At 30.6% G+C, this 20,378-nt stretch overlaps 3 protein-coding genes and 1 long non-coding RNA gene across 16 annotated transcripts in view; 2 read left to right on the forward strand and 2 right to left on the reverse strand.

Annotated features, from left to right (window-relative positions):
• Positions 1-15: 15 nt before the first annotated feature.
• On the reverse strand, positions 16-3,080 carry MED17 (mediator complex subunit 17). Its single transcript, XM_012490354.3, has 8 exons — positions 2,955-3,080; positions 2,569-2,748; positions 2,154-2,470; positions 1,866-2,075; positions 1,410-1,615; positions 768-1,340; positions 516-664; positions 16-444 (listed from the first exon to the last, which is right to left on the reverse strand). Exons 1-8 carry the CDS (start codon positions 3,041-3,043, stop codon positions 234-236), a joined length of 1,935 nt encoding a protein of 644 aa, XP_012345808.2. The 5' UTR covers positions 3,044-3,080; the 3' UTR covers positions 16-233.
• A 259-nt stretch (positions 3,081-3,339) lies between these two features.
• Msh6 (DNA mismatch repair protein Msh6) lies at positions 3,340-8,828 on the forward strand. Of its 2 annotated transcripts, none has more exons than XM_012489230.3 (21): positions 3,340-3,552; positions 3,824-3,997; positions 4,069-4,160; positions 4,240-4,308; positions 4,396-4,593; positions 4,737-4,871; positions 4,945-5,080; positions 5,155-5,435; positions 5,545-5,670; positions 5,772-5,853; positions 5,920-6,107; positions 6,183-6,277; positions 6,335-6,490; positions 6,575-6,732; positions 6,797-6,885; positions 6,952-7,242; positions 7,311-7,526; positions 7,601-7,780; positions 7,841-8,018; positions 8,101-8,252; positions 8,390-8,828. In XM_012489230.3, exons 1-21 carry the CDS (start codon positions 3,420-3,422, stop codon positions 8,645-8,647), a joined length of 3,387 nt encoding a protein of 1,128 aa, XP_012344684.2. In that variant the 5' UTR covers positions 3,340-3,419; the 3' UTR covers positions 8,648-8,828. The 2 variants fall into 2 exon arrangements, with proteins under 2 accessions (XP_012344684.2, XP_086759466.1); XM_086903340.1 differs by having other exon boundaries at positions 4,075-4,160.
• Positions 8,829-8,881: 53 nt separating this feature from the next.
• Positions 8,882-20,378, reverse strand: part of Jupiter (microtubule-associated protein Jupiter) — a 71,940-nt gene continuing 60,443 nt past the window's right edge. For 5 of the 12 annotated variants that reach the window (XM_086903346.1, XM_086903348.1, XM_086903345.1 and 2 more), the window contains 3 exons: positions 16,975-17,375; positions 14,081-14,167; positions 8,882-11,475 (listed from right to left, as the gene is read on the reverse strand). In XM_086903346.1, coding sequence (XP_086759472.1) covers positions 11,300-11,475; positions 14,081-14,167; positions 16,975-17,375 — 664 coding nt within the window. In that variant the 3' untranslated portion in view covers positions 8,882-11,299. Of the gene's footprint in view, positions 11,476-14,080; positions 14,168-15,798; positions 15,823-16,974; positions 17,376-20,378 lie in introns of all 12 variants that reach the window. The other 7 variants (XM_086903351.1, XM_086903352.1, XM_086903350.1 and 4 more) reach the window with 2 other exon arrangements.
• On the forward strand, positions 13,823-16,713 carry LOC147658287 (uncharacterized). The gene is made up of 2 exons (XR_015290732.1): positions 13,823-14,294; positions 16,540-16,713. It is a non-coding gene; the product is annotated as an uncharacterized LOC147658287 (long non-coding RNA).

Consider the following 20,378-nt stretch of genomic DNA (forward strand, 5'->3'; position numbering starts at 1 on the left):
AAAGAAAACAACAAATTCACTTTCAAAAAGTATGAACATTTTAATCATTTTTTCGTTGAAAAAAGAAAAAATTATAAAATAAAATGAATCACAGTCACGAGATTACTCGAACAAATTCACTTATGATTCAATTATACAATAAAAAAGATATATATTAAACACAAGATAAAATTTGGATTTTTAATCATGTTTTCACCCTGTGGAATAAATTCCTAGTCAGTCATTGATAACATCTAGGAACTTGTTAAGGAAGCCATAAGTAATTCCATTTTGTTTAAAAAATTCTTTCCTTCCATTTTGTCCCACCGAACTTCTTTGAAAGAACCACCTAAATTTTCCCATTTTCTTTCTCTTACTAATTGCCCAGGAAAGAAATCTTTTCTGGGAGAATGAGCTATCGCAACTTGTACTCCTGTTTGTGGTTCACATCTAACAGCTATCATTCTAAAATCGCAATAATTGTTTTAAATGAAAATATTTTTTTATTTAAAAAAAAGAAAAAAAAAATCAAATACCTATCGCCTATTGGTGAAGCTAAAATACAACTACTGGCATTTCCTAGAGGTTCAACTGCACCTAGACCAAGGTGTGAACTATTAGCTAAAAATTGCCAACCCATACATTTTGCTAATGCTTGTACTGCTGTTATTTGATGCTGATAAATCTGTAATGTAATAATATAAGAAATAATTATGTAATAATATAAGAAATAATTATGAATATATTCAATAAAGATTAAAATATAAAATATATATATATATAATTACCTGACAAAATATTAAATCACGTAATTCTTGAGGTTCATAACTCATATGCATTACTCTACCATCTCGGCACACACATTTGAGAGATTTTTCTCCTATATGAACAACAAGTGATGTTCGATATACAGTGTCATATCCATGTGTTAAAATATTAATCTTTACACACGATTGTGTAGGAGAATTCAATGCATTCCAATGAGATACAATTAAAGGATCTTTCACTTCTTTTGCTATTGTATCTAACACATATTCGGTGCGCAATCGCATAAAATAATGTTGAGCCTGTTGGATAATTTGTTCTAAGAGAGTTTGACTTTTTGTCATTTCTAAAAGTTCGTATCGATCGGCAGCTGTTGGACCAGCTAAACATCTTCTTTTACTAGGTCCAAGGGGTCCAGAAGAAGGATGTGGAAATGGGTGATGAGTATTTTTGTGATGAACTTCACGTAAAAGTTGATGCAAAGAATGCTCTAGCACATGATCATGTTCGCTTTTATGAGGAGGAGGAGCAGTTGGTTTTTTATCGTTTCCCGTACTATGACAAAGTCCTATAATTAATTGAATTCCAGGCAGCACCTAAATTATAAATCTTTATACACAATGCACTATAAATAAGTATAACAGTTAATAACAAAAAAAAATTACTGTTGCCATGATTTGATTGCCAACGACCATGTGAGGTATAGGCGCGCGTAAATGTACAGCTTCTCTTGCTAATTGACTGAACAATTCTTTACAAAAAAGAACATTTTGTGCAGCTTCCAATTTTTGTTGCCAGTGCATATCTGCATTGGAACTATGTGCACTGTTATTAAGTAAACTTATATTTGCACTACATAAATCTTCTTGATCTACAAAAAAAATTAAATAAAAATTATATATTAGATAAAAAATTTAAAAAATAAGATTTCCAACATCAAAATTATCTATTCTTTAAATATACATAAACACACACACACCCACACACACACCCACCCACCCACACACACACACACCCACCCACCCACCCACCCACACACACACACACACACACACACACACACACTCTCTCTCTCTCTCTCTCTCTCTCTCTCTCTCTCTCTCTCTCTCTCTCTCTCTCACCTTTTTGACATAATACTTCTATATAAGCAACACCCTGTAATTCACTTGGAATAGTAACTCTCAATGCAGATGCTTTGGAATTTGGAGGATGAGTCTGACCAGATGTATTATTACTAGCATTTGGAGATGCAGGAGGGCTTGTACTATTTTTTTCTTCTTCTTCTGCTTTTGTAACTTCAAACATACCTGTCTGAGGGAATTTAGATCCAGCTGTAATGTTTCATAACATTAATATTAAATTATGTAATTTTAAATATTTATTTAATTATATAAAAAATAATTATAAACCTGTTCTATAACTAAGATCACCAATGATTGAATTAGAAACTTTTTTCAAACGCCAATTTTGTCTCAATCTTAATAATTCAATGTGAAAATCTGGAGTTGATCTATTTCTAGCTAATTCATTTTGACAATTTTTTAATCTATCAGCACCCATCATAATGACAGATGCAGCCCCAGCTAATGCTTTTTTCCTAGCATATACTTGTATCATAGGTTTTACTTCTGTTGGTTCTTGGGGTACTGGATCAAGAACCATATAATGTTTCTCTTTTGCTATTGCAAGAACATCTGCTAATACACATACTTCTGTCAATGCATTTCTGTAAATATAATTATAAATATAATTAAACATAAATATAAATAAGGGATTTTTTATTTCAATAAAACTACACTTAAAAAATATTAAATAATATGCAACCTTAATTTATTTCTAACGCTGTCCCATGGCCATAAAGATGACTGAAAAGAAGCAGAGTCTTTTGTGTCTTCTTCACTTTTTTCTCCATTTTCTAATTCCTTTTTCACATCTTCACCATTAGTTTTACTGAAATCGATTTTTTGCGCGATTTTTGCCAAGTTTTCGGATAATGTAAGAGGTCTAAAAAATTATAAATTATTGTTAATTTATAATGTTAATTACTTTAATTTATATAATGTTATAAATTGTATATTTTAAAATATAAATAAAATATTTTTTTAATTTAGAGGTTAGGAACATATAATAAATTTATTTGTTACTTTGTATATATTCATAATTAACTTTTTATTTTATTTTATTAAACATTAAAAGAATAAATTACATACGCTTGGTAAATTTCTTGACCATCGTAAGTGATTTCCTGAATTTGATTCTCGATCGGTGCTTCTACAGAAATATTCACTGAATACGCCATTATTGTTTTCTTGAGGCAGAGTTACCACTATAAGAAATTAAGTGATAGATAAAAATACAAAAATTTCTATAAAGAAATTAGAAATAAAATTTAATTTAAATGAATCCAAATCTAATATTGAAATACTATATCATTTTTCAATAAATATATCTATGCAAATAAATTATTTAAAAAGTGCATATGTTTTACTTAAAATATTTTTAAAATAAGAATTTGAATTTTTTAAATAATTTTAATATTTAAGAACGTAGACTAATAATTTAATGAGTTTAGGAAAGCTAAAGTTTTGCCGGGATTTTGATCTGTATTTGCGTAAACGGCACGTAATTCGAGAAAGTAAAATAAAGAATTTGCAATATATAAGTATTATAACAATATGTCGAAAGTGAATACATTATATAATTATTTTACATCGCCTAAAACTCCTAAAACACCTAAATTAAATAATAAACAAATATCTGATGAAAAATCTACAACACCGAAAAGAGCAAGAGGACAATTGAACAAAGGTATTATGACAATGTATAAATAATTTATTTAATATAACAATGTAACATGCGATAAAATATATATTTTGGACCGCATGTATTTTTATGTCATGAAATTAAAATAGAAGTTTATAAAAAATTAGATTTTATAAAATTTCGGGAAATATAATATATAAATAAATAATAATATTGATTAAAATTTTATATTTACTTCAGTACAGTAAATATTATATTAAATATTTGTTATTTTATTTTGTTATATAAATGATGTAATTTTTCATATTATATGTAGCTAAAACTCCAAGTAAAGGGAAAGAAAATAAGAATCTCGAAGATAGAAAAAGAATATACAAGGATGATGAGGAAGAAGAAAAGGAAGAAAATGAACCAATTCAAATAAAAAAGCGAAGACTAATTATTCCTGATGAAGAATCTGGAGAAGATTCTGGAGATGAATTTAAGCCTGGTTTGTATTTGGTTTGAACATATCTATATAATAATTTTTTTTTTTTAGAAATTATTATTATTATATTTTAGATTTAGATGAGGAATCAGAAGAATCTGATTCAGGATCTGAAGGAGTTAGTGAAAGTGAACCACCAACTGCGAGTGAAGAAGAAAGTCCAGAGGTAAAGAATTAATTATTAAAAGATAGAAAATTTTCATATTTTTTAAATTTCACATAGCTGAATATTAATTATATTTTAGAAGAAACGAAAGCTTATTAATTCTAATGGAAGAAAACCACAAAAAGGTGCAAAAAAAAATTTTAAAGAAGTAAGTTTATAATTATAAATTATTTTATTTTATTATTATTAAATTCATTATTTAATCAATCTAATAAATCTATTAAATCTTAATTAGGATAAAAAAGAATCAAAACTTCAACAACAAAATCAATCCCAAGGTTCAAATAATGTTATAGATTCTTGGCCACATTTAAAATATGATTTTCTTCAACCAAATAAAATACGAGATATTAATAAAAAACCACTAAGTGATTCAGATTATGATTCTAAAACTCTATATGTTCCTTTGGATTTTTTGAATCAACAAACTCCAGTAAGATATTAAATATTAATATCTCCAGTAAAATTAAATATTGTTCATTTTATTATTTATTATTATTTAATTATTATTTAATGTTTGTATCGTATCGTATTTAACATATTATTTAATATTTTTTATATCATGATTTTTTTCAGGCTATGAGACAGTGGTGGGAATTGAAAAGTAAACACTTTGATTGTGTTCTTTTCTTTAAGTTAGGAAAATTTTACGAATTATATCATATGGATGCTGTAATTGGCGTTAATGAACTTCATCTTACTTATATGAGAGTAAATTCTCTATTATTTTATATATTTTGAGAGTTTTAAGTTCTAAAAAAATTAATTATTTATAATTTTTTAGGGAGAATTTGCACATTCGGGATTTCCTGAAATTGGATATGGCCGTTTCTCAGCGAGTCTCATAGAAAGAGGATATAAAGTGGCGAGAGTAGAACAAACAGAGAATCCAGACATGATGGCACAACGCGTTAGCAATAGTATGATATCATAAAACATATTGCATATAATTTATAATTATTAATCTTAATTCAATCATACTTATTGTTTTTAGTGATTAGACCAACAAAATTTGATAAAGTAGTTAAAAGAGAAATTTGCCAAATAACTTCTAAAGGTACAAGGGTATACACTCCCCAAGATATAGAACCATCTACACCGAATTCTAATTATTTATTATCAGTAATTGAAAAATGTTCATCTGGTTCTAATATATCTCATTATGGAGTTTGTTTCTTAGACACTACAATAGGAGATTTCTATCTCGGTCAATTTGAAGATGATCGATGTAATTCTAGATTATTAACTTTACTCGCTCATTATCCTCCAGTTCATGCAAGTATTTGTTTTCATAATTAAAATTAAATAAATAAATTTATTATTTAAATTAATATTTTATAATTTATTAAATATATATTTATTTTTATTTATTATTATTTTTTAGGTTGTTTATGAACGTGGTAATTTGTCTCAAAGAACGTTACAAATTTTTAACAACAATTTAGCAGCATGTATTAAAGAATCACTTTTACGCGAATCTCAATTTTGGTCATCTTCAACTACATTAAAAGTAAGTTTAGGATATTTATATCAATATTTAAAAGCAATTATAGCAATATCTAAAAAATTTTATTTTAAAATTTTATTTAAAAAGTTTTTTTTAATTTACAGAATCTTCATGAAGGAGATTATTTTAAAAAATCAAATTCTGAGTTTCAATGGCCTACAGGCTTACAATCATATCTTAATAAAAGTAAATATTTTTAATATGATTTTTTAATAAAAGTTTAGAGTTTTTTTGACATTTTTATTTTTTTAGGTGATAGTTTAGGTTTAACTCCTGCTGAAGATAAAGAACTAGCGGTACATGCTTTAGGTGGATGTACATATTTACTCAAAGAATATCTGCTTGAACAACAATTATTGGCACAAGGACGTTTTAAAACATATATTCCTCCAGATTTTTCAAATAAAACATTTGAAGCTTCTAAATTTGCAAATAATATGGTAACTGAATTTTATCTAATTACATGTAATATTAAACATTTAATTTATTAATATTTATTATTTTTATATTATTAGGTTTTAGATGCTATCACGATTAATAATTTGAGAATTTTCGGGGAAGGTTCTCTTATAAAAACATTGGATCGTTGTTGTACCGCATTTGGAAAGAGGTATATCTAAAATAAATATATAAACATTTTAAAATCTAATAGAATATTTAATCGTAGATTGTTACGAGAATGGGTTTGTAGACCATCTTGCCGAAAAGATGTTATAATTGAACGTCAAAAAGCTATACAAGAATTAATGGATCATTCAGAAACAATACAAACGGCTCGTAGTATATTAGCGGGGCTTCCTGATCTTGAAAGATTATTGAGCAAGTGAGTTATATTATTAACAATTAAAGATTAAAAGTATTTGTATTTATAAGAGTAAATATTTTATGTACACAATTTTATAATTAGGATTCATGCTCAAGGAAATCCGGCAAAACAAAATAATCATCCTGATGGCAGAGCTATCATGTTTGAGGGGCAAACATATTCAAAGAAAAGAATTATAGATTTTATTACCACTTTGAATGGTTTTGAAGATGTCTTAAAAGTAATTGCTTTGTTTGAAGGTAATTATGCTATGTTATATGCAATAGTTAATTAAAATCGTTATATGTATTATTTATTTTCTAGATTTCTGTAGTATCTTAATAAGCAAATGTACTAAAGTGGAACCAGATGGTGAATTTCCTTCATTAAGAGAATCTTTAGATTATTTTAAGGTAATTAATATTTTCTATGTGTTATTAATCATTAATTGAAATACAAGTATGCAATATATATTTTAGACTGCATTTGACCATGAAGAAGCCAAAAGAGTAGGTTGTATTGTTCCAAAGAAAGGAGTCGATTCTGAATATGATGCCGTTTTAATGGAACTTGAGGAAATAAAAAAAGATTCAGAACAATATCTTGAAAAGCAGAAAAAACACTTTGGAGTGAAAGTCACGTTTCACGGATCGGATAAAAAGCGTTATCAGATCGAGATTCCAGATTCTCAAACGAAAAAAGTTGGTGCTGGATTTGAACTTCAATCACAAAGGAAAGGATATAAACGTTATTATACTGCAGAGTCAAAGGTTTAACTTTTTTTAAAAATGATATAACATTTTTAAATAAAATAAAATGATTAAAATATTTTTTTCAGGAACTTTTAAGTCGACAAATAAATGCCGAAGAACATAGAGATAAAGTATTGAAGGATTTAAATAGAAGAATATTTGCACAATTTAGCGAAAAATATGATATGTGGAATATGGCAGTTTATAAATTGTCTGTTTTAGATGTTCTTATTTCTTTAACAGAATACGCTCTCAGTGGTGATATGTGTGTACCGGAAATTAATGATGGTACAAATGAAAAGGTAAATTTAACATACTTCACTAATTTGATTATTATAAAATATTAAAAATTGTTAAAAAATATTTTCTTTTGCAGATATTTATTGATATTCGAGATGGACGACATCCATGTATTATTTCAGATACATTTATACCAAATGACACTTTACTAGCAACTGAAAATTTCGCTTCTTTCATGATTCTCACTGGACCAAATATGGGCGGTAAATCAACATTGATGCGTCAGGTTGCCCTTCTCACTATAATGGCACAAATTGTATGTTTTAATAATATATAATATGTCAAACTACAGAAAATTGATTCTTGTATTTTATAGGGAAGTTATGTTCCTGCAAGTTCCTGTCGTTTAACACTAGTAGATCGTATTTTCACAAGATTGGGAGCAAATGACGATATTTTGGCTGGTCAAAGTACATTCTTAGTAGAATTAAGCGAAACTTCTGCAATATTACAACATGCTACACCATATTCTCTCGTATTACTTGATGAATTAGGTATGAATACAAATTTAATTAAAATTATTATAGTGAGAAATTATTATATTATTAAAAAAATAATTTAATTTAATATTAATAGGACGTGGTACATCGACGTATGATGGTACGGCAATTGCTGCTGCAGTTGTAAATGCACTTACAAAATTAAACTGTCGTACTTTATTCTCAACGCATTATCATTCTTTGGTAGAAGATTATAAAAATGATAAGAAAATTACATTAGCTCATATGGTATATAAAAAAAATTCTTATACATTTTTCTTTTTGGTTGTCTTTTATTTTTAACTTCTTTAAAGTATTATTTTAATTCTAAAAATTGTTTTATTCTTATTTCTTAGTTTTATAAAAATTTATCTTGCTTTTTATAGGCATGCATGGTAGAAAATGAGGAACAAGATGAAGTATCCCAAGAAACAGTAACATTTTTATACAAACTCAGCGAAGGAGCTTGTCCGAAATCGTATGGTTTCAACGCTGCCCGATTAGGTGGTGTTCCAGCTATAATTACAAATAGAGCACATGAGATTTCAAAAAAACTCGAACAAGAAACAAATCGAAAACACTTATTTACTACTTTGTGTAAAGCGAATGGTTCAACTATAAGGGATCTAATTGCTGCAATTTGAAAAACTGTGAAAAATAAGTAGATATTTATCATGTTCAATTTTTAACTTCAGTTACCTTACAGTATTATATTTTTTATATAATATTCATAATGTATATTTATTATGGTTTGTTAAAGCTTACCATTTTTTTTTATTTTATATTACCATATATTTTGATAATAAAAGATTCTATAAATGCAAATTAGTATTACTTTTATGACGTGAATAGGACAATGAATAAAAAGAAGAAAACAATTGTTGCTTACAAAATTTTATTAATTAATGCCAGAGTACAAAAGAGCTACTTATGAGACGAGAATATGATGCAATACAAACAATATAATTTTTTACTCACACCAAAATGATGAAGAAATATTATTTCTTCTCTTTTTTTTTTTTTTTTATTTCGAGCGTAAGAGAAATCGTGTGCACGAATCTTACTATGAAATAATAAATACAATTCCTTACATTATTGTGAAATAACAAAGAAGCAAATAGCGAACAACTATAAAAAATGAATTATTGATTATTTCTGATAGAATTATGTTGAATCTTTGTTTCAAAAAGAGTAAGTATTATAGCGATAAATAGAATTAAACCTAATCCTTTATGTATATTGATAAATCGATTAAGAATGATTATTTGCGTAAATAGTAAATTTATTACTAATATTATTTTCATGATTATTACGCTTCGATGCCTGAAAGTCGTTTTTCTGTTTTTTCCTTCTTTTTTTTTTTTTTTACCGAACGAATGAGAAAACTTAAAATAACCGACAGAGAAAAAGGAACTGTGCTCTCTATAAAATTATACAAATGGCGTTCATGCAGAAGAAAAAACTAGATACAATTATTAAAAAGGCACAAAAATTAAGAAAGCACTTGACCATATTTTTTTAATGGGTTATATATGATGTATTTTTATTATCATTATTAATATTAATATTAATATTATTATTATTATTATTATTATTATTATTGTTATTATCTTTTTTTCTTCTTTCGAATAACATATGCCTACTTCTAATATACAATTCCGAGGTTTTTTTCGAACGTTTTTTAATTTTATAATTATTCCTTATTATTATTCGAGTTAATCACGATCTATCTTTCTATTTCATTCTGGACGTTCGTACCTTTTTTTTCTCTTCATTAATTTTTCGCTATTCATCATCGAATAAGTTACAATTTGTTTTATTTATCCGAAGAAGAAATCAATCGACAACAGTCTATCAATTTAAAGAAGCGTGATTCATGGCGCTCACTTCTAATTTTTTACCTTTCAAAATTTGGCAGGATTCATTTTTCAATCGATCTATTTTTTCTTTCTTCTCTCTTTTTTTCTTTCCCTTTCTACATCCTTCACAATTTTTATATTTCGAAAAACTTCATCGTGAAAAAAAAGAAAGAAAAAAATCATTTCGTCTTTTGTGTCTTTCTCTCTCCTTTTATAATATAATTCCATACTTTTTTCCTCTTTCACTCTCTTTTTCTTTCTCTTACTCTCTCCGTTCTCGTTATTCTCTTATCAATATAGGATTAACGAATATCAAAGAATATCGATACCGATAGAATAACACGATCTCTGAAATATTATAGAAAGGTGCGGTTTAAAAGAGAACGGTCGGACATTGGAAAGGGGTAGAGAGGCAAAAATTCTCTCGAAAACAAGATATATTCGAGAAAAACTATCTTACATCCTCCTTCAAAATTTTTTTTTTATCTTTCATGATTCAAAAAACATGAACAATTTTTATTTTCCCCTGAATAAAATTATGCGCTTACAAAAAATCGCGAAAATGGGGATTTTCAGAAGAGAAAAGAAATGACGTATTCATTTTCATTTTTCTCCTTTTTTTGCTTTTTTTTATAGTGAAAACCGAATAACTATGTTCTACTCGCTTCGGCAATTAGGACCTAAGAATTGTCACAAAGATGACCAGTTTGCTCTTTTCTATTTACTTTCTCTATATTCTTGCATTAACCCTTCCAGTGCAAAAGTGTCTAAGTTAAGGAAAAAAATATTATTTGGTCATCGTAAAAATCGATTTCTTTCAATTGAACAGAAAGATCAATAAAAAAAACGCGAAAGAAAAATAAATAAATAAAAGACAAATATCATTAACTAACCTCAATGACAATTCAGAGAGGAAAATCTAAAATATAAAACGAAAAATAGTCGAATATAAAAAATAACGAATGTAAGTCAACTTATGAATATATCCAAATAAGATTCGATTTTTGGAATATAAATTTAGAATACAATATAAATCTGAATAATTCATATTTATACCATAATCGATATAATTTCCACTTCTTTTCAATCTACGTAATATAAAAACTCACTCGTATTTCGAACGAACAATGTAAATCACGAACCACAATTAATATTGAAACGAATCTAACTACAAAGATCAACATAACACATCTATCTATCGTCGCATGTGAATAATATAAATCAGAAGAATACAATTCATCATTCGAAAGAATTCGTACAATCATTGTTTTCCTTCCTTTTCTTTATCGAAACAAGGGATCAACCAATTCACAGCAATATTCTTGAACTGATATTAATGAAAATCCGATTTTTGTCGAATTTGTCAATACTGGAAGGGTTTACGACGCCAATCGAAAGGAAAATGCCGATTAGCGGTTGTCAAGAGGCCACAGATTTTTACCACAGTCCGGATGAATATCCACCAGGTGGCACGCGTGTACGTGCCGGAACTTTTGCCGCTGGCGATGTATCGTTCGATTTCTCGCTGGAATTCGAGCTAGTCGTTCCATTTTGCACAGCCGGTCCGTTGTTTTGTGATTCTCCATAACCAATTCCGGTTACCGGATTACCATCTGTGAAGAATATTTTTTTATCTGTCAATAAACGTTCTATAAATATAAAGTATGGATTCTATATTCATTTTCATAAGAATTTTGTTTTGGATGGTATTTGTTTCGATTAAGACTAATCGAAACAAAATAAATCGAAAAATTTATAAACTGAGAGTGTATATAGGAATCGTGTAATATTATTTAATGGTTAATTAAAAGTTTTTGCTCTAATATTCGTGAACTGTTTCTCTATATATCTATTATGACGAAGACTTGGTGATTTTATGGTTTAATATAATTGAATTAATTTAATTTGGTTAAAATTTATTTCTGTGGTTAAAATAGAAATTTTCAAATGTAAACGGATTTCTTTTTGAAAAGAATTCTACATTTATTGAAACTCATCGAAAATTGATTGTTTCTCCAAAATATTATCTTCACTGTCTTCTACAGCTTTCATAGCTTTTGAATGAAAAACAGAAAAATTCTTTTATTGTTCTACACTATTTACTTTTGTATGACAATTTTAAAACATCAAAATATTCCCACAAAAAATCACTTTACATTTGAATATCTCGATTATTTTTAACTATAAATATCTACAGCATTGAAATTTTAGATTTTTTCACTTTTTCTCGTTGCTATGATTTCTCTATTTTTTGTAATAAAACTAATAATAAAATTGATTTTAAACAGGTCACATGCATATGATAATTTCATATCAGGAGTATAAAAAATTATTGTTATATTTAAACAGACAAAAAGAAAGGGAAAAAAATATTGACCAGATTATAATAATACATAATTGCGTTTATACACCTGATATTCATTATGGTGATATAACATCGATAGAGAAATCGAAATTTCACGCGAAATCCACATGCTGGCACTCTCCCTTCGCGATTTTTTCTCTATTTTCTCCCGGGCTCACCCGTGAAAGGGGGACAGGGACACACAGGTAATTTACTCGACAGGCAATTAAGCGTAAAACGTAAAGAACAACCAATCGGATTCGATGCATTGATAAAGAACGATTAGATATAAAATATTCGTGAGATCTACTCTGAAGGACTTACATTATGCAAGACAAGGAATGCGTAATCGTCTACTATATAGAATACAAACTTACCGTACTATATTATAAATTATTTTGTTTATGTGAGTATTGACCTATAGGAATTTTTTAAAGAATTGCTTGAATTCATTATATCTTTATCTTTATTTTTAAATACAAATATTTTTCAAAATGAATTCAAGCAAATCTAATTTAGGACATGAAAATATATATAAGATGAATATACAAGATACAAGCAATAATAAATTTTAATTTTGGATGGCAAGTAATTTTGGAAATTTTAATCAGAATAGAAATATTTCATATTTTTTTTTCCTTTAAATTACTTTCCATTTAGATTTAAGATTATAGATTTTTTAAAAACAAAAATTACAAATAAAATAAATCAACTAGTTAAACACTAAAATTAGTCCCATTATTTTAATTCTGAAACTAATAACATATATATATATACACAAAAAAGAACACACTGTAAAGAAAAGAAATACATAAAGATATATTATAAATAAATTTCAATGTTCAACAATGAACCCATAAATTGTATCGAAGAAGGCTATATAAGAAAAAGAAATGATAAAATAAAACAGTGAAAGTTGAAATTGATTAATAAAAAATCAAATTTATATCTTCTCTCTTTCTTCATAATGTCCAAAACCATAAAAGGATAACTCATATGAAAAAGAATTTATAAATAGATTTAATTTAATTGAATTATCACGATTTTAAATTGATTCTCCTAAATAATCGAATATCGATATCATATTGATTAATCTATGATTCAACCACATATAAGCAAATATTCATATAAACTCTTTCTAAAATAAAATCGAGCTCACTTTTTTGCGAACATACTTTATATTTTACCATGAATTAGAGGATGAATTTCATTCAACTTTTGAATAATACTATATACACATCTGTATTTACAGTTGTGTATAAACAGTTATCGAAATAAATGTTTATTCTAAAGAAATTTTTATTTTATTTGTTTCTTATGTTATAATCCTTTATAATTTTTCTCTAATTATAAAAATAAATTAAAAAAGATTAAATGATCGAATATTTTGATTTCATTACTATTTTTGTTTCAAATTAAAAAATTCCTATATTTCTTTAGTAACTTTCCCCTATGTTTCTTTAGTAACTTTCCCCTATGTTTCTTTAGTAACTTTCCCCTATGTTTCTTTAGTAATTTTCCCCTGTATTTCTTTAGTAATTTTCCCCTGTGTTTCCTTAGTAACTTTCCCTTGTATTTCTTTAATAACTAGTAACTTTTCTTTGTTTCTAATCTAGAAAATCTAGAAACGGTGATCCTTTGATAGCTTTGGACGATATTTATATGATCTTTTCTCCTGTTGTTATTCGATGGAAAGCTAATCAAATGAAGTGTTTTCTTGGAAAAGAAGATGAATAATCGGAGACTACGAAAGTAAAAAATGCATCGTCAAAAATGATCAAAAGATCTAATTATCTTGAAAGAAATAAACATAGACTAAAATTGAGAGAAAGAGAGAGAGAGAAAGAAAAAAAAGAAGAATAGATAAACGTTACCTCGACACCTTCGTGTGCTGCGCCTTATAGGCATCACGTCAACTCCGTCTCCGGTGACTGGGTTGCGCATTAAGCAGGACGATCCACCTGCCAGGGTTCGAGCGGGTAGGAAGGCGCAGAGGATGACAGTTTCACAGCCGGTGCACGCAAAGCGACACGCGCCAGAATTTCATCACCACCACCATCACCACCACCCCCATGCACCGACACACAGGTAGCAAAACCCACATAACCGTCACCCAATCGTGTATATGTGTTAGTGCGCGCGACTATTCCCACGGATGAATAAAAGATATTCGTTTCTCGAAGGAATAATTTACAAGATAGAAAGTAGAATAATTAATTTTTCAATTCGTTTTTTAATCTTTAAATATCTTGAAGATTCTTGGATTTGAAAATTTCTGAAAAAAAATTCTGAACTATTTAATTTCTGAATTCTTTAATTTTTTAAACTTTTGAATCTTTGTATTTTCGACTTTTTGAAATTTTATTGTTAAGTATCTAGAAGTGAATCAAAGTATTGAAACTAAATATTCAAATATAATTGAAATAATGATGATAATATCTTGAATTGATCCGTGCGAAGAGGAACGAGTACGAAAATAAGAAAGAAACAAGAAGAATGTTATTAATACTACGTTTTATGTGAAATAAAGTAAGCAAAAGCAAACAAACAAATTACAAGGAAATTAAGAAGAAAAATACAAAATACGGAGATTAAATAGAAAGAAAAATTACCGTTCTCAATCTGTTTTAATAAGTAAGAATGCCACACGTGTGAAATCCAAGCAATGAGTCGTGATGAAATCATACAAGTAAAGTTCGTGAACGATCGATGATCGTAAAAAAAAAAAAAAAAAATTAAAAAACAAATATGACTCGAATTATTTCTTTGGCTATAGAACAATTTTTATGGCGAGAATATTATTAAAAAAAAAAAAAAAAAATATCCATGCTTTTCAACCAATCGTTAAATAATTAAATAAATCGAATTGATTATAATATGTCGCAAGCGGAGCAGATGTTTAATTTAACGAGAAAAGAATTGAAAATGGCGCGACTAACTTAAAATATGTGTTTCTAGTTTCGTAGCAGGCTTTATGGTCGTTAAAAAATATTGATCGAGAAATCGGTCAATGATATGTACTTTAAGAAACGTTTCCGATTTATATTTCTACGAGTTTCTACGTAGAAAAAGAAAAGAAAAAGGGAAGAATCAAAACCTAATGAATAGGTTAATGAATAGGCTAAATAAAATTCTAAAAAGTAAAATTCTAGCCGATATACTCATCTTTATGCGAATTTGAAAACTTGATTTGCATTATTATTAATTAATTGTAATCGTTGCATTAAATGTTGAAATTCTCTTGATAACAATTTTTCTCTGAAATGTTAATGGAATATTATTTAATATAGAAAGAAACAATAATTTATTTATATTTTTTGCTTTCATTTCAAAATTTTTTTACGTATTTTTTTATACTTTTTCAATCTTTTATTAACGATTTAACAAATAATATTAAAATATTAGAAACAAGATTAGAATATTTCATAATTCGCGCGTGTTTGCAACTCGATCGATAATGTAAATCAAGTTGGAAATATAATATTTTCGAAACGAAACGCGATTACCCGTAATTAAAAAAAAAAAAAAAAAAATAACGTGTAAGAATGAGTGTCGTGTCATCTACTTGAATGTGTATTTTTTACACACTTACGAAATCGTTTGATTCTCCTAAAAGCTGCTTGCGAATAATTCAAGAGGATGACTTGATAAAAGCCATGGATTAGTCACAGAAAATAAGAAAAAAAAATAATAAACGTTCGTTCGTGTCTCGCTAGCTCCACAATAAAAAGATCAATAAAATTTTTCATTCTATATTCTTTTTCGTTACGTTATTTGCAATAGAAGCAAAGGAAAGATGTCCTAATTTGAAAACGAATCTTAGAAAAAAATCAATCAATCGACGTAGTGCATAATATGAATAAGAGCCTGCGACACACAGACACATATTTCAAGGTAGCTCGAATACAGTGCGAGTTTAAGTTATATATTGCAATTCGAGCGATTGCAAGAGCAGCGATAAAAAAATTAACAAAACCAATTTGAAATTATCATTCAAGTGTCATCGAATACGCGCGAGTGATTTGCAAAAAAAAAAAAAAAAAAAAAAAACAAATTATCATTGAAAAAAAGCTTCGATACCAACAGAGTCGCGTGAAAAAACTAAAAAAGAACCTTCATATCAAGCCGCTTGAAAAAGAAAAAGAAAGATTCGTCTCATTTTTACCATGTGTTGATAATCGCGTACGATTCAGTTATCGTTCGTCCAAAATAAATCGATTGCGCAAGAGAGAGAGTTCCCATCCCCTCCTCATCATCCACCACTTGATTAATACCAATACCAACCATATTATAACTTGTTTAACCCATTTCATCAATTGTTTAACTGTTACAGATTCAATCTTATCACAATCAACCCCAAGATTCTAAGATGAAATCTCAAAGGATAAAAGATAAAATACGCTGAAACGTTGCGTTTAAAAATAAATAAAATAAAACGATAACGAAATGAAATGTTGCATAAATATCTTGTCGAGTTGAATATGAAAAATTGAAAGAAGTAACCCGACGTTCGAGCATTCAATTCATTTTGGACAAATGACCAATTTTACCGAGCGAAGATCGAAAATCGCCACTGTGTAAATAGCGAACGCTCTAGCAGTGTAACTCGTAGCCGCGTTCCCTCGCGCTCGCACCGTACACCAGTTCACCTGACCAGATAGACAGTAGGTATATCCTTTTTTTTTTTTTTCGTGATACATAGACGGGGGAGGGGAGGAATGTTGCGGTTGTCGGATGCGTGGAAAGGAAGGAGAATTTACACCCTTACCTGTGACATCGTTGATCATATTGTTGCCATTGCTGGCCGCGTATCCGTTGAGAACGCCCGCGATCGAGTCCGAGCTTCCGGTGCTCTTCGCGGGCGACGTTGCGGCGCCTGATGACACCGACGAGGACATCGACTCCCCGCTGAGGGAGATATTGCTGCGCATGTGATTTTTCGCGTTTGGGGTGGTGGGTGGGGCATCGGGAGGGCCAAACAGGCGATTGTATGAATCATTACCGGGCTTGTTGCGCGGCGTTTCGTTGCTGTTGCTGTTGTTCGGTGTATCGCCGAACAAAGCGGAGCCCAACTGCGATTGGTTGTGGTTCTTCACGCGGCGGGGGCTAGTCTCTTCGGGCGCCGCGCCGAAAATGTCGCTGCTTCCGCCACCAGGGGGTTTCAACACCCTGAAACAATGGAACAATGGAGGCAGCATCGTTAGAGATTTATTAATGTAGTTTCGTGAATCGATAATTTTTTTCTTTTTTTTTATTGGATCCTTGAGATTTATTATTATTGGAGAGGTAGTTTGCACTTTTCTGAACGGCCAATATTCCTTTCATATTCGCTCCGTTGAATATTATATTAGAGAATAATATTATTACTACTTTTTTTGAAACTTTCCGAGGCAATCGGAAAGAAACTTGAAAAAAAAAAAAAAAAGAGCGGCCTTAAAACCTACAATTTTAATCTCGGTCTCCATACAGAGGGATCTGGGTGAAGACGTCAAATTCTTCGACGACAAAGGGCAATCTCAACCCTCCTCTCTCCCCTCCCCTTAAGTGCACGCGAAACTGCATCGTGTGTAATACACTCGTGGGACACTCCTTAGTCACAGCCGCGTCGAGTCAGCCACTTTCGATGCGAAAAGAAGAGGGTTGAGAACCATTGTTCCCGATCGGCGTTGGCGGCCGCCAACACGGGGAACAGAACACGACGGCTCGGCCCCCACGACGGAAGGACTCGATCCAATTTGCTCGATAAATCTGCGCTGATTTCTACGTAACGAGGGTCTCGCGCACGTCTCTCGGCTTGATGCATGGCACGCGCTTTGTCGCGTGCTCGCTCCGTGGCCGAGCGGAGGACAAAGCGGGAAAGGGACGAAGAGCGGTGATGAAAGGAGAGGGGAAAGAATATAACGGACGAAGGGGGAAGGGGCCAGACTTCGTCAGGACAGGAGCAATTAAAAGTATTGGGATCCACATTCTCTCTTTTCAACGAACGATGGGGGAGCGATAGTTTTAAAAGCAGGCCTTCATTAGCAGAACGGTTCAATTAGCGAGGGAATCGTTCGTGCGTGACGATTTTTTTTTTTTTTTTTTTTTTGAATAGAGACGGACTCGTCTAATCGCTTTCGAACGTGAGAGTTCGAGCAAAGAAATAAAGAATTGGAACACGATGAATCTCAGAACGATTCAGATAGGATCGAAGAATATCCTCCCCCCGTTGATCGACATGACAACACGATGATTTTTATTGCAAACTATTATTGTATTGTTTGCAAATGAAAATTGCGATAGATGAATTATTCTCACGGGAATTTAAAATTTATTATATTGAAAATGATTGAAAACGGAAACTCGGTATAGTTACAGTTTAGTTTCACTTGTAGTAGAGTCTTCTTAAAACAGAGACTGTTGCAATATCCTATTATCCAACAACACGATTCCTCGACTCTCTCCCTGAATATATAACCATGAGTATAGTATACCCAAGCGAACTAATTGATCCAACAAGTGGAATATAAAGCGGCAATATCCAATAATAATTCATCTATAATTAAATCTTCCAATTCCTCGTTCTCCTATAATCTTATCCTCGACTCGAGCCTCGACTGTAATATAATTTATAAATTCGAGGAAGCCGCTCCTAAGTCATCCTCCACCTGTTTACGATCCCTCCTCTCCTTCCTCTGCCGTGTAATAGATTTTCTAATTACGTTCAATTAACGTTCCTCCCGTATTCCACGCATTCGTTCTATCGATCGATGCGCAAAAACTCGTTAAACGTGGAGGATCGATCGATTATAATCGTGTTCCACTCTGATTAAGGGTGGCAACACCAAAAGCCTCTCTCTCGCGTTGCTACCTTCGTCAAACGGCCGTATCATAGCGAGTGTTTCATCGACCCGGCGATAAATCAACGCTTCCTCGTTACACTGTCTCGAATAATTGAACGAGCGACGCTGTTTGATGGAAATGCGTTCCTCTCTCTTCGCTTTATCATACAACATATGGCTATGGCCAGTTTAACGCTAGGAACTCGCGGAACCGTCGTTTCATTATTCGATCGATAAACAAAGATTCGGATATTATTTCTTATTTACTGTGTTTAACAGTAACTCGTTTCAATTTTTCCATAATTCGATTATATATATAATCTACGGAGGAGAATTAATTTTTGATTTGACCGTATATAATCAAGTATTTTTGTACGAAGATTGTAAATACCGTCCATAAGATTAATCTGATCGATATTCACACTCGTCTAACATCAACGTATATCACTTTTCTTCACAGATCGACAGTAAATATTCCATCTGAACTGAACAAGTGCATAAGCGGTAATTAATCTCATAATGAAGTCTCGAACGGTTGTTAAATTAACCCACACGGAAACCGGTATTCCCTCTAACACAAACCCCGAATAAGAAGCAATAGAGAACAGGATTTATCGTCCCCTTTCCATTTCTTCCTGGATCGTATCGAGGAGGGAAAGGAAAGGGTAAAAAAAAAAGAAGGCAAATCCACGTGCCGAGGGACGTGCTGCACGATCGATGATCCCCTTCGGTGATGTCGCGTCCGGTCTTTGGTCCGCTCTCTTGAGAGAGAGAAAGAGAGCCCACGACGAAACCGTGGAGAGACGGGAGAGCAAATAACGAGGATAATCAATCGGCCGTAGGAAGGAAAGGAATCCTCTGGAGGGGACACAGGATGGGCGCGGCGGGAAATACGTTGGACGTACACGTACGCCTCCTCCTCATCTTTTCGCCGCCGATATCCATCCCAAGAAACCTTGTAAGCCAACGGTCACAACCTGTTTTACGCGAATGCATTTTCATATTCTCGATGATCGAGAACGGTGTTATAAACGTCCCATGCTTCAACGAAGGGGCTGTTGCTTCTGCAAATCGTTTAATGACGTTTAATCTCCACCTGTGCGTTTAACCAGACGAGATTAACGCTAAACCTACCGACATTTCATGCATATCCTATGACCGCTGCAAAAAAACATTTGTATCTTAATATAGAAAGAGAGTTAATTGTAATTCGTAAAGTAAACAATAGAGAAAGTTGTGAATATCGAAAAATGGGTTGTATCTACGTTATAGAAAAAGTTAATAAGTCATATGGCGATACGGTATAACTTTGCATACAAGAAATTCTAAACGAAATTTCAAAAACGATCGT

This window comes from Apis florea, unplaced genomic scaffold (assembly GCF_048593485.1).
Source record: "Apis florea isolate Af1SG1 unplaced genomic scaffold, ASM4859348v1 contig_2291_pilon, whole genome shotgun sequence".
In the NCBI taxonomy this organism is placed as follows: Eukaryota; Metazoa; Arthropoda; class Insecta; order Hymenoptera; family Apidae; genus Apis; species Apis florea.

Bases quoted from the DNA above. Each gene is read 5' to 3' on its own strand.
- MED17 (XM_012490354.3), bottom strand. From the start codon at position 3,043: ATGGCGTATTCAGTGAATATTTCTGTAGAAGCACCGATCGAGAATCAA. The intron at 2,076-2,153 runs GTTTATAATTAT...GAAACATTACAG, and splicing joins TGATCTTAGTTATAGAACAG to CTGGATCTAAATTCCCTCAG. The intron at 1,341-1,409 runs GTAATTTTTTTT...TTTATAATTTAG, and splicing joins GCAATCAAATCATGGCAACA to GTGCTGCCTGGAATTCAATT.
- Msh6 (XM_012489230.3), top strand. From the start codon at position 3,420: ATGTCGAAAGTGAATACATTATATAATTATTTTACATCGCCTAAAACT. The intron at 7,243-7,310 runs GTTTAACTTTTT...TATTTTTTTCAG, and splicing joins ATTATACTGCAGAGTCAAAG to GAACTTTTAAGTCGACAAAT. The intron at 7,781-7,840 runs GTATGTTTTAAT...TGTATTTTATAG, and splicing joins TCACTATAATGGCACAAATT to GGAAGTTATGTTCCTGCAAG.